Source organism: Myodes glareolus, chromosome 7, assembly GCF_982192425.1.
Source record: "Myodes glareolus chromosome 7, mMyoGla1.1, whole genome shotgun sequence".
NCBI lineage: Eukaryota > Metazoa > Chordata > Mammalia > Rodentia > Cricetidae > Myodes > Myodes glareolus.
In genome coordinates, this window is record NC_142032.1 from 4,788,301 (window position 1) to 4,800,699 (window position 12,399).

Here is a 12,399-nt window from a genome sequence, read left to right on the forward strand (position 1 = left end):
CAGGTTTTCAATGTGCTGAAACCCTCCCACTTTGTCTCAGTAAATCACCAAGGGCCTGGCCCAGGACAGAAGACAGAGCTGAGCCAGGTGATGTCTGATGCCAAGAACTGGAAGGAGGACAAGTCTCCCTCATTCTGCGAAAAGCATAACCCTTGACCTTCCCCTAGCTCTCAGGGCAGCAGCTTGTTTGGGAGAACGAACGAGGCTGCCTGGTTTAGAAACCCGTGAGGAAATGTAGCACCTGTGTGCTTATAATGGGGAGTGGGACACATGTTCCCAGAGTTTTTATTCAAAAGTACAGCCCATTCCACGGCCGCCAGGGAAAGAGCACCCGCGATGGCGCTAGGTAGCTCGGGTTTTTCCACCCACAGCCCCCAAGCCAGCACCCCTTACCTGGTATGGCGCGGAGCGGGTACGCTCCGCGGGATGGTGACCTTCTCGGCAGGCCGCTCAGGTGCGGGCAGACAAAGCGAACAAAGCCGGTTGCGCTAGGCTCCGCGCAGCAGGTAGGGGCGGCCGGGGCAGGGCTGGGGCTCGGCTGGCTTGCAGGGGTGCACCCATCCGCCCCGCCCAGCCCGTTCGGAGGCGTGGGGCTCCCACCCGCGGAGCGCACAGCTGCTGTGCCGGCGGCTCAGGCTTGGCTCAGGCCAGGGGGCGCAGCGACTCGAAGCCACGTGGGACACCTGTTGGTTTCTCCCTCCTGAGGCGGGTCTGGCTGCTCCAGAGCAACCCGTGAGGATGGGGCAAGTGGTGTAACCGCGACCCGCCTCGCCCCTAGCCCTATGGGCAGCTTGCAACCTCAGCACTGTGAACACTTCCTTAGGGGCCACTGCGCATAGTGCATGCTGGCTACCCTGTGGGTTTGGCTTTGGTTGGCATGGGTTCTATTTGTCGTCGCTTCTTTTGCCAACCTGTTACTGCAGTTGAGTATTATCAGACTTTTTGTCCAGCACTCTCCTTTTAACTTAGGTGCCTGGTATTTAATTCCTTCTGGCAGGAATTCTGAGCAAACTCTCATTTTCATACATCAAAATTACAGTGTGCTCGTTGGAAAAAATAAAAAGTAGAAAACAAGAGAAAGCAAATTGAAAAGCCACTGATATTCAGCTATAGGCCACTGAAAAAACTGCCATTTCTTCTTACCAGACTCGTTCAGCTGATGTGATTGGCCACACCTGTGCTGAATGGCTGTGGTTTGGGCCACTACATACCTACCGTTCTAAATGTACCCATTTGCTACTGATCAATGCAAAGGTCTCAAGAGTTTGTTTTGTTTTTCTAGACAGGTTTCTCTATGCCCTGTAACTTCCTTTGTAGATCAGGCTGACCTTGAACTCCTGCTTGTGCCACCAAAGCCTGGCCATGCTCTCGGTCTTTTAATTTAAATTGATAACTGAATTTGTGTCTCGAAAAAACAAAAAGAAAAAATAGTAAATTATTTCTGGAGCAGAAGTCCAAATGGCTACACACTAGCCAGAAACCACAGTCGGGCACGTGGAGGGGAGCAGCAAGTCTCCTCCTAGAGCAGGGCTGGCGCTCTTGGAGACACTCCTTGGTCCAAGACGAGAAGCAGCACGTCTTTGAACAAGCCACAAAATGGGAGCACACAACTCAGAAGTAGGAACAAAACAGCATTTATTAGGGGAAGAGGCAGAGGTGACAGGTCTCACTAGTGGACGTCTGAATGTACAGACAGTGCCGAGGCCCACCCATCAACTAGACACAGCCAGCGCTACGGCCCACTGATTTTCTTCTTTCACTTTCACATAGCAAGAGATGCTGGAGCTGGGAGGGTGGCTCAGAGGTAGAGTGCTGGCCTAGTACACGGGAGGCCCCAGTGCCTACGTGCACACTCACACTCAGTGGAGAGAATACATGAACCTAGTAGAGGGTGTTTCACTCCGAGTCTTCAACTTGAGAAAGCATCAAACTGTGGTCCATGCTGGTCTTGAACTTAAGGTCTTCTTGCCTCGCTGCCCTCATGGCTGGGATTACAGGTATGCACCATCACGCCTGGCTATTATATGAATCTCTCATGTAAGATTCATGTATTTTGTGGAAAGAACTTCGGGGGGGCACCAACCCAAAAGAACAAAGTTAAGCAAGTAGAGGTGGAGAGAGCAAAGGTCACTAAAGAAAAAGAAGAAACACTTCCAGTAAACAAAACTGAAGACACTCTCAAGTCTAGCTTTTGTTTCTTCCTCCTCAGTGTTGATTTCCCAGAGATGCTGTTTCTGAAAGAAAAATCAACCATCATGGCTTACATAAAAAGCACTGTGGTTCTAAAGTTTTAAGTACAAAATAACCAAACATCTTAACTGAAATTACATAAATCTAGATTATACCTGTCAGATAAAACATTAAACACAATAGTGTTTAATTTTTATTGATATTGGCATTAATCAGATATAATTACACTCTCCTTCACAAACAAAATGCAGCTACTGGAGCTTTCTCTGAATATAAAAACAAATTTTGTTACTTATCCCTTTAAAAAACATCAGCACTCCCACTTAGGAAATTTATAATTGAGTAACACCTTTTCATGTAATTGTATAATACTACTTTGTACACAGAGTCTTATTAGTCCAAGTTGCCCTAACATTCACAACCACCTTGCCTCAAATCCCAAGGCTGGCATTATAGGCAGACCCGATTCATACTTATTAAAAAACAAAACCCAGAAGTTATTAAAATCTCAAAATTTAAACATATCTCTATCTGGAGGAAGATCAATTAGGGTGAGAATAAATAGTCAATTGTATTTTCCATTAAAATGAAAAGAAAATGTGTGAGCACCTTTGTTTCTTCCTAACTCCATGCTCTGTGGATCTGGACCAACCTAGAAGGATGCTGCAGCCCAGCAAACATACAGTAGCTAGAGACAGCTTCTCACCTTTAAGATGCAGTTTGCAGTGTGTGTGTGTGTGTGTGTGTGTGTGTGTGTGTGTACACTGTGTGTGGGAAGGAAACCGGGGTCCATGCATCAGTGCACATAGCTATAGAGTTCAGTGCACAGCCTCCTGTGTCTGTCTTCAGGCTCTCGTCTACCTGTTTGACTCAGGCACTGACCAAACAGGTGAGGCTGGCAGCCACAGAGCCACAGTCATTGCCTGTCTCTGTCTCCCCCATGCTGAACTATGACAGCACCGCCTGGCCTGTTTTCTGCACTCCTGCTTTCTGTAAGGGTGCTGTGAGTGAGGACTGACTTGTGTGCGATATAAATAAGCACAGCCCAGTCTTAAGAATAAATACAAAGTGGGACCATATCCAAGTCACACCAGCACTGCTACTCCAGAAGAATCACACCCTCAGTGAACCCCAGAGAGCTACTGCATGGCCTCCAAAAGCTCAGCAAATGCTGCTCTTTAGCCAGGTAAGTAAGGAGGGCAGCTTCTTTTTTACCACAAATTCCAACTGGCTGCTGGCTGTAGAGTACTTCCTAGTGGCCCTGTTACAACAGGGGATCCAGACAGTGAGGAAAAGGTGTGCATGGGGCGGGGGGGGGGTACTGGAAGGGCCGGAACCCATTCCCTGAGCAGTGCAGTCAGCACAGCCTGCGGCCTTGGGCCCACGCTGGAGAGTGCACCACTTCCATTCTTCTCCATCCTCATCCCAAGCTCAGAGCTAACTTACTGCAGCAGAGTCCAAGGGAGGCCTGAGGTGATTTCTAGTCTGGACTCTGAGTCTAAGCTTCAACCCACAGCTATCTTTACTAATAATGTAAATTTCCAGGAGGAAAAGGCTTCCACATGTGGGAGGCCATGACTCAAGTAGGACTACCCGAGGAGTGTTGAGCAAAGTCCTCAGAGCAGGAACATCAAAGCAGGCTAGGGCCGGGTGTCCCCAAATGCGCACGGCCTCACAAGGTGCCCAGCTCTATCTGGACAGCACACTTGCAGGCATTCCATGGGCAACCATAGAAGGGGCAGAAACATAAAACTTACTTAGCTTTTCAGCAGCTTTTTCATCTCTATAAATTTATTTTGGTTGGTTGGATTGTTTAAGAGGAAGAGAAGAATCTGTTCATGTTTTTTAATCTACAAATGAAAAGGAAACAGTTAATTTACTTTCTCACAATGTTAGGGTATAGTTCCATGGGAGGGAACTGTACCTACCTGTTTCTGTAGCTCTGTGCAGCAGCAGTCCGAGTTGCGTGTTGTTTCTAAAAGCAAGCAAACAAAGCCAGCTACTAGGTCATGTCAGTGAGGAAACCAGCATCCCCAGACCTGAGCAAGGCTGTCCCGCTGGTGTCCATGTCTGAGGTCACCCATACACAACAGGTCCCACCCACTCCTCTGCTGTGTTCTAAGACTCTCACAGACCAGCACTCCCATCTGAAGATTAGGTCTTCTATGATGTATGGGACCCCTTTTGGGTGAGGGAGGTCTGCCAAATGTACATCTCATGGGATATCAGGAAGATTCCATCTCAGAAACACAAGGAATTCTCCTGTAGATGAGGATCAAGGGGACTGGAAGAAAGGTACAGGCACAGTACGTAACCACTCCAACTGGGTCCCGACTCCTGCAGCAATGCTGGCACTGACTGCGGGTCAGGCTCAGCTGCTGCGGGAGTGCAGAGCAGGAGCAGTGGCTGGACGGGACTGAAGCCCTAAAGAGTGAGGTGAGCAGGACAGCCCACGGCTGCATGTATTGACTGCATTTGGGACGGTACCTGCAGCTGTAGCACCTGTCCTTTTAGATGGAGCGGTCTCCGCCAGACCGCACATCAGCAGCTTCTCAGCGATGTTGACCACACCATTCTCAGAACACTTTTCAACTGACACTGTGTGGACATTCTTTGAAATTCCCTTCACAGAAAGGACCACGCTCTGATTCAGCATGGTGCTTTTCAGAAGTTCCATGGCTAACTGTGTACAGCTTTCATTCAATTCCATCAGTCCTGGAAAGATTTAAGATTGTGCTTAATAAATTAAATACCTTTCTTACAGATTGCTTTTTACATGTATAAATATTTTGCCTGCACTCATGTGCACCGTGTGTGCTGGGTGCCCAGGGAAGTCAGAAGGTGGTGTTGGCTCCCCGGAACTGTAGTTACAAATAGTTGAAAGCCACCACGTGTGTGCAGGGAACTGACCCACATCCTTTGCAAGAACAACCAGCACTCTTAACCATTGAACCATCTCTCGAGCCCCACATGTCTCTTTTAAAAGACCATATTTAGCTAAGTTATCTAATAACAGCAGAACAAGTAGCATGATTGCTGGCTTCAGCTGGTGTTAGGCATTCTGTAAGACACCAGGCACACAAAATAGACACAATCTTGCTTCCATGTTCTACTTGAAAAGGACACAACCAAGTATAGAAACCAAGCATGCTATGAGCAGTCAGTAGTCATCTGTAAGGACAGCTGTATGAAGGCACAGTCACAGGACAGGGCCACCTTAACTGTTCCAATGAAGCAGCAGAGCACCCAGGCTCCCATAGGGACTAATGAGCCACAGAACATGCTGCTTACATCCTGCCACCAGAGCTTCACAACAGGGCCAAACACCATCCCCAACCTTGACACTCTGAAGAAAACCCCCAACAGAAAGACAAACAGAATACAGTGTTCACTAGAATTAAGGAATAAAGAATACAAAATTTCTTTTAAAACTCTTGCTGAGAAGTTACTTAGTGAAAGGCAAGTTTACTGACAATTTAGTTTGGCATCTCATTTGAATACACAGAACCCCTCTCTTGCAGCCTCCTCCTTTAACCTGTATGTGCTCTGTACACACACTCAAGTCTTCCATAAACGGAAGCCCCACACAGTATCAGAGCCCGTGTGGCTATCGATCTTGACAGCACTTCTCTCCATAACTCGCACTTCCGTTTGCTCCAAACAAAGCTCCCCTTGAATCTTCTGCAGATCTGTGAAAGTCCTGAATTCTCAGTTCTTTGAAGAGGTCAAGAAATTGGAAACACCCAGCCCAGACGCCAAGCACTGGTAATAATTTGACATAAACGATTTGATTCAGACTCCAAGCTATAAAATATAAAGATCAAAATTCCCACAGACACAAATCTGGAAAGAGCAGAGCTGTTACCTTCAAGCGAGCATCTAATGATCTGGAAGGGGAGCTCCAGGTGGCTGGCAGGGACTGACTGCACTCTGGAAAGAGGCAGGGTTTCCATGTTTCCATAATCTGCATAGAGGACTTTCACACCAGAGTCTGATGTTTCCAGAACAATGGCCCGGTACCAGAGATCATCACCTGAAAACAAAGGAAGTCACAGCCCAAAGTCCTTCCCATTCCTTGAGATGGTTCTGTGACACTTAAAAGCTCACACCAAGGTATCTAATTAAGCATCCAGATTTTTTCTATATTCTTTCCATATCCCTCTATGGAAACTCTAAAAGTTATGATTTTGTTTTTAATGACAAGAACAAGGACCATGAGAGAAGCTCATGCAATTCTGCAAGGCTGAAAACGTGGACCAATGGACGAAGCTTACAGCCCAGGGAGTCGGTGCAAAGCTGGTGGTGAGGGAGCCGAGCTGTGCTCCTGAGGCCCAGTCCCCAGGACCCAGGCAGTGCGGAGCAAGGAGGAGGAGGAGGACAGGGCAAAGGAAACAGCTGTTCTCTTAACAGATTTCAATTTAGAAGCAATTTTACATAGAGCACCTAATTTTAAATTCATTGAAGAGAATGGAGAACCTCACATGTTTAGAAGCTCCTTCTCCAAGGGGACTATGTACTGGGGATTGTGAAGCTAAGGAGAGGAGGAAGTTTAACAAAGACACAGCAAAATGCACATTCCAGTCAGGAGCTGGCTGTCCCAGAAGGGAGCACTTCCACATGTCCAGTCACCAGGGGAGTCAGATCAAGCCTGCACTTGAAGGCCACAAGTGGTTACATTCTGTTGTGCATAAATTTCCAAACAGCATCTTAGTCATGTGGAAAAATGGTAAGAAAGCCTCTGAAGTGACAGAGATGGCCAAAGCAAACAAAACAGGACCTGGGGAAAGCAGAGGCAAAGGAGGAAGGAGATAGTTCCAGTCCAAGGATGCTGGTGCAGTGGCAGAAGACAGTACATTCTATCCACAAAAGCACAAAAGGGCAACACTCAAACACAAACACAGCCGAGAGCTGGTGGGGCTAAAAGGTGCCCAACCTCAGCAAGTGAGGGCTAAAGAGCTCTGGAAGAGGAACGGAGATGCAAGTGCACAGATTCAGCAGTGTCTGCGGCACGCAGTGGAAGACTTGGCAGTTCCCCACACAACACAACACAGACAGAGATGATAAGAAGTCTGAGTTCAGGGGGCAACGCCCAAACTCAAAGCCCACTCATGAGTGCCAGAGAACCATGTGGAAAGAAAGCCGCCGTGAACTCAAATTTCAACCTGCACATACAGAATGAGGAGGACTCACCAGGTCCTGATAACTTAAGGTTAGAGCCACATTTTGGAGAACCTGGCTATCTTTTGATCAGAAATACCAATAGCTAACACACAAAGCAATGCTTTCAAAATGTTCAGGGAAACAGTGTTGTTGTGGGATATTTGAACACAGTGTGAAGATATTGCTGTGACTGGTGTAATAAAAAGCTAAACAGCCAATAGCCAGGCAGGAGGTGTAGGTGGGACTTCCAAGCAGAGAGAGAACTCTGGGAAGATAATGGAGTCGCCAGCAGACTTGAAACAGAATAGGCAGTACAGAGATGAAGTAATACCACATGGCAAAACATAGATTAGTGTAAAATAGGTTAATTTAAGTTCTAAGAGCTAGAGGCCTAAGTTAAAGCCTTAACTTTTATAATTAATAAGTCTCCATGTCATTATTTGCAGGCTGGAGACCATGACTGAAAACACTGCATGGCTTCTAATCTAGATTCTCTATCTGGGCAAGCCAGCAACATCGGGCAGGCTTTTTCAAAATCAGGAATTTACCTCACACAGCACCCTTCCTCAGCCTCCCAAGGAGGCTCCATCCAGACACTGAAGTAGATCCAACGGCAGGCAAGGTCAAGTGAAAACAGAAGGGAAGGAATGGGTGAAATCCAGCTCACACCGCCAACACCAGGGCAGGGAGAGTCGGAGGCTGTGCTCAAACAGCTCAGCATGAGAGTGAAGACAAACCCAGGACAGCCCCGGTTTGCAGGACAAGCAGTTAGACTAAGATTACGGTAAACTTGATGATGTCATACAGAGCTCACGGAGGGACTTAACCAGTGTGGAGGAGCAGGGACAGTGAAACACACACGAGGTTATCAGCAGTAACGGGGAGCTGCAGCACAAGGCGGGAGTGGTCTGCGGTGCCCACGAGGCCACACGGTAATGAAGGAGCCCGACACTCCAAGGCACACTGTAACCTCCACTGGGGTGAAGATGAGATAAAAAAGACAGAGGTGACATCACTGAGATGGCAGAGGAGGTTCCCAGCATATCACCATCATCCTCACACCCCATTAACAGTCTGCTGAGCATCTATGGCCTTTGGGAGACCTCTGAACCCAGACAGGTGGCTTTGAGAGTCCCATCTATGATTGAAAGTCCCCTAGTCTCCCTGAATACTCTGCTGTAGACCTGCATGGTTGCCATCCTGCCAACAGCCCACCTGCCCAGGGAGCAGTGGGAACTGCACCCACCCACACATCCCCACAGCATCTCTGTCATCTGGCTCCACTTCCAGAAGCCAATGCTATTTACATTAGCAATGCAATTTGTTGGTGTGAAAGGTTGAAGAAGCCCATCCCCCTGGTGGTAGTCTAGTTCTCCTTTTGGTCCGCTCACAGCAGACTCCATGAATACGGAAGACTACATCAGCGACCACTGTACTTGGAGCTGGTTACCCGAGTATACCCATCCCTGACCTAAAAAAAACCTATACAGAATGGAAAGGCACATGACCCCAGCATATAAATCAGTCACAAGTTTGCCTTCCTTAATTTGTCTAAACAAACGAAATGTGCATTGAAGGCACCAGAATCTACACCTCACACAAAGGGTAACAACTAATATTTCTCTTAGAGGAATGGTACCTGTGTATTTGGCACAGCATGCTTCCCCCGCCCGCGGTCTGTAGGACGGCTGGCCTTTCTGAGCACTGCAGTGTTCTAACAATTCTGCCGTCAACACACACAGCTTTTCTTGATTTTCTGAAATACAAGTAAACAGTATGAGGCAATTTCCAGCGTTAATAGCAACAGTATACAAAAAAAAAAAAATCCCAAGCCTAGTCAGTCAAGAGCTCTGGGTATTAAATACACACTGTTTTAAAAAATAAATATACTCAGTTGGGCTGTAGTGGCACACGCCTTTAGTCCCAGCACTCGGGAGGCAGAGACAGGTGGATCTCTGAGTTCGAGGCCAGCCTGGTCTACAAAATAAGTTCCAGGACAGGTCCCAAAGCTACAGAGAAACCCTGTCTTGAAAACAAAAAAACTATCCACTACTGGTTGCTGTATGCAGGAAGATTTGAACTGCAGGGTGTGTACGTGTCCAGAGGGCCTGTTTCCTAATGAGGGTTGGTTCTGCTAGTGTGCCCACCTCTGTGAAAATTACTAACTATATGTTATTATTTTCAATTTACATTTATAATGGGGGAGATGGAGTGTAGGGTTGGAGCTTAGGTTAGGACTGCTTCATAAACTGAGCTCTCTCTCATTAGTCTTAGGTAGTCTTACTGTTTAGAAACGAATGTCCACACAAAAGCCTGGCCATGGAGAAAAGGAGGAGAGAATACTGGTTTTGCAATTTCTCTTCTTGTTTAATGGAAGCTTATAAATCAAGCAATCTTTTTTAAATGTCTGTGAAACCATCCTTGTAGCATTTGAAAGTCGGGGGCACAGTTGGCAGTGGTGAGGAATATTTTAAAAGTGAAAGAAATAAAGTTTGCTTCAAATTTGTCAACCCAGAAACTGTGACAGTGACAATTATTGTTATTATTTGTCAACCCAGGAACTGTGACAGTGACAATTATTGTTATTATTTGTCAACCCAGGAACTGTGACAGTGACAACTGCTCTTAAACTTTTTCCCAAAATCACAAAATATGATCTTTAATCTGTGTAAGTGAAAAGCAGCTGCTCAGGGCTGTTTGCGACAATCTATGGTTCAGATGAGCTGGAATAATATTTAACATCACGTTATTTTGATAATACATTGAAAAGTACACAAGCAGTTATAAAAATGCTACTTGATTTGAGTAATGAGAATTTAAAATTTTTCATAAGTCAACCTATACTCTTACCTAAAAATAATCTATACAGAATAAAAAGTGGTGAAATGAGCATATGAATTACACCACAACCTTGCCTTTCTCAATTTGTCTAATCAAATGAAAGGTGCACTGAAGATACCAAAATCTGTATCATCCCACATAAAGATAACACACTGATATCACCCTATACTTCACTCGGAAGAGCTCCACTCATTTGGCACAACACACTTCTCCAACCTGTGGTCTACAGGACTATAAAGACCCAGAACACAGGCACACAGATAATAATTTTTAATTTAAAAACTATGACTATTAACTGATTACTAAGTTTTTAATAAATGAATATAGCTCTGGTTGAAGCTCACTTATACGACTGAAGGTTAACTTAGTCAATACAATTCAATATCGATAATGTATGTTTTAAATAAAGAAGTTATAGAGAAATGAAGGTCTTTTTGTGTCCTTAAACCTAGGCTTCAGAGCTACAGTTCTTAAGATGCCTCACTCTCCTCTTTACCCCTTTACTTCCTATGGAGCGGCTCAAAAGCAGAGGCATGTGTCTATGAGTGTGACTTCTTACCTGGCATCTCACTGGGGATGGCGTAGAACAAGTGTGGGCTCACGATCTCTAGCACGTTGGCTGGCACGGTCTTGTTAAGTGGCAATTCTATTGTCTTCCACTGCTCTGCTGAAGGGATGGCTGGAAACAGGAGGCACAGGTCTTGCAATTAAACATAGTTTATTCTTTTCCCCATTTATTCATCCAATAAATTTTTTCATCAGAAGTTGATCATTAACATCTCAGAGTTCCAGAGATGAGATATCTGCTTCACAAATGGATTTACTCAACTCCGAGAATACGTGTACATGACAGAGTTATTCAATAACAATGATCTGAGTTAAAATACTCCTGCAGAATATCTAAAGCATAGTTTATATAATTCTTCAAATTATTCAAATTTGAAATGATATGTATCTCCTGTATATGTTTATCTAGAGAGGTTTAACTGAGGTGAAAAGACCCACTATGAGTGGAGAGGGCACCATCCACCTGACTGAACAAAGAGCTACCCCAGAGAGTGAGCTGAGCACCAGCGTCCACCTCTGCTTCCTGATATGGGCCACCGCACACTCCTGCTACCGTGCCTTCCCCACCATGCTGACTGTCCCTCCTAAACCACAAACTTTACTTTTTTGTCAGGTGAGCAGCTGCAGTGATAAAGTAAACAACAGAACATAGGAGAGCATGGGTTTGCAGGATGAACACCGTGGAACAACTACATTATCCACAGTCTCAGTAGAATCCCTAGCAAAATTCCAGAATGCATTCTTCATGGAACTAGAAAAGCAATCCTAATACATATACGGACACAAAGACTCCTACAAAGAGCAATGCTGAGATACCGCAGTATCTCAGTACCTGACGATGTATCACATCACACAGCCACAGGAGAGCCCAGCACGGTCCTGGTACAAAACACACCTGCTCACCAATGGAAGAGGACCCCAGCGAAACTACTAGACAGCCAACCTGTCTTTGACAAGTGTGTTAAAAACACAGTGGAGAAGAAACAGCAAAGAAAGCTGGAGATCCACAGCAGAAAAACCAAGCCAGAGCCCTCTGACCTCACATTAAATCGGGGCAGAAGACCTTGAGAGATAAGTCTGGACAGCCAGGGGAAAACAGGAGGAACCTTTCCAGATCCAGCCCTGGGCAAAGACTCACGTGGCCCAGGGACAATCCCAAGTGCTGACTGACGAGTGCCAGTGCACAGCAGAGTCAGCAGCCAGCAGAGTGCAACGACAGCCTGCAGGTGGGACAACTTCACCAGACACGGATTGATATCATAAGGAGTTCTAAAAATCAGATCCCAAAATACCCACATCATCCAGTCAACAGTCAGTCAGTGACCGAAACAGATGGCTCTCAAAGTGCACATGGCCAACAATTTTTATAATTTCTAGTTAATGTTATTACAAGAAACCTAGAAATTAAACACACACATATGCACGCACACACGTGTACACATACCAGAGTCTTTGCATCTCAGTGACTTTGTCCCTTCAGCATGGCAGATCTGAAGCTGTAGGGTTACAAAGAGTTCTACAAGGTGTAAAGCTAACTTTTCCCAGTTCTAACTTGGTCAGAGAGTTTTCCTTTTTCATCGTTAAGTGCATAAAAATAGTAAAAGTGTAAAATTCAACATAAAACTTTTTTTTCTTAAATGA

At 45.8% G+C, this 12,399-nt stretch overlaps 2 protein-coding genes across 6 annotated transcripts in view; both read right to left on the bottom strand.

Annotated features, from left to right (window-relative positions):
• Vwa2 (von Willebrand factor A domain containing 2) overlaps positions 1-593 on the bottom strand; it is a 35,968-nt gene extending 35,375 nt beyond the window's left edge. Inside the window, exon 1 of the mRNA XM_087907743.1 lies at positions 394-593. The gene's annotated coding sequence lies outside the window, so the exon portion shown is untranslated. The remainder of the gene's footprint in view (positions 1-393) is intronic.
• Positions 594-1,618: 1,025 nt separating this feature from the next.
• The window catches only part of Tdrd1 (tudor domain containing 1), a 39,526-nt gene continuing 28,745 nt past the window's right edge, over positions 1,619-12,399 (bottom strand). For all 5 annotated transcript variants that reach the window (XM_048424119.3, XM_085694137.2, XM_087907744.1 and 2 more), the window contains exons 20-26: positions 10,751-10,870; positions 8,990-9,106; positions 6,056-6,223; positions 4,678-4,905; positions 4,119-4,165; positions 3,948-4,040; positions 1,619-2,234 (exon numbers count right to left, since the gene is read on the bottom strand). In XM_048424119.3, the coding sequence (XP_048280076.3) occupies positions 3,948-4,040; positions 4,119-4,165; positions 4,678-4,905; positions 6,056-6,223; positions 8,990-9,106; positions 10,751-10,870 (773 nt within the window). In that variant the 3' untranslated portion in view covers positions 1,619-2,234. The remainder of the gene's footprint in view (positions 2,235-3,947; positions 4,041-4,118; positions 4,166-4,677; positions 4,906-6,055; positions 6,224-8,989; positions 9,107-10,750; positions 10,871-12,399) is intronic.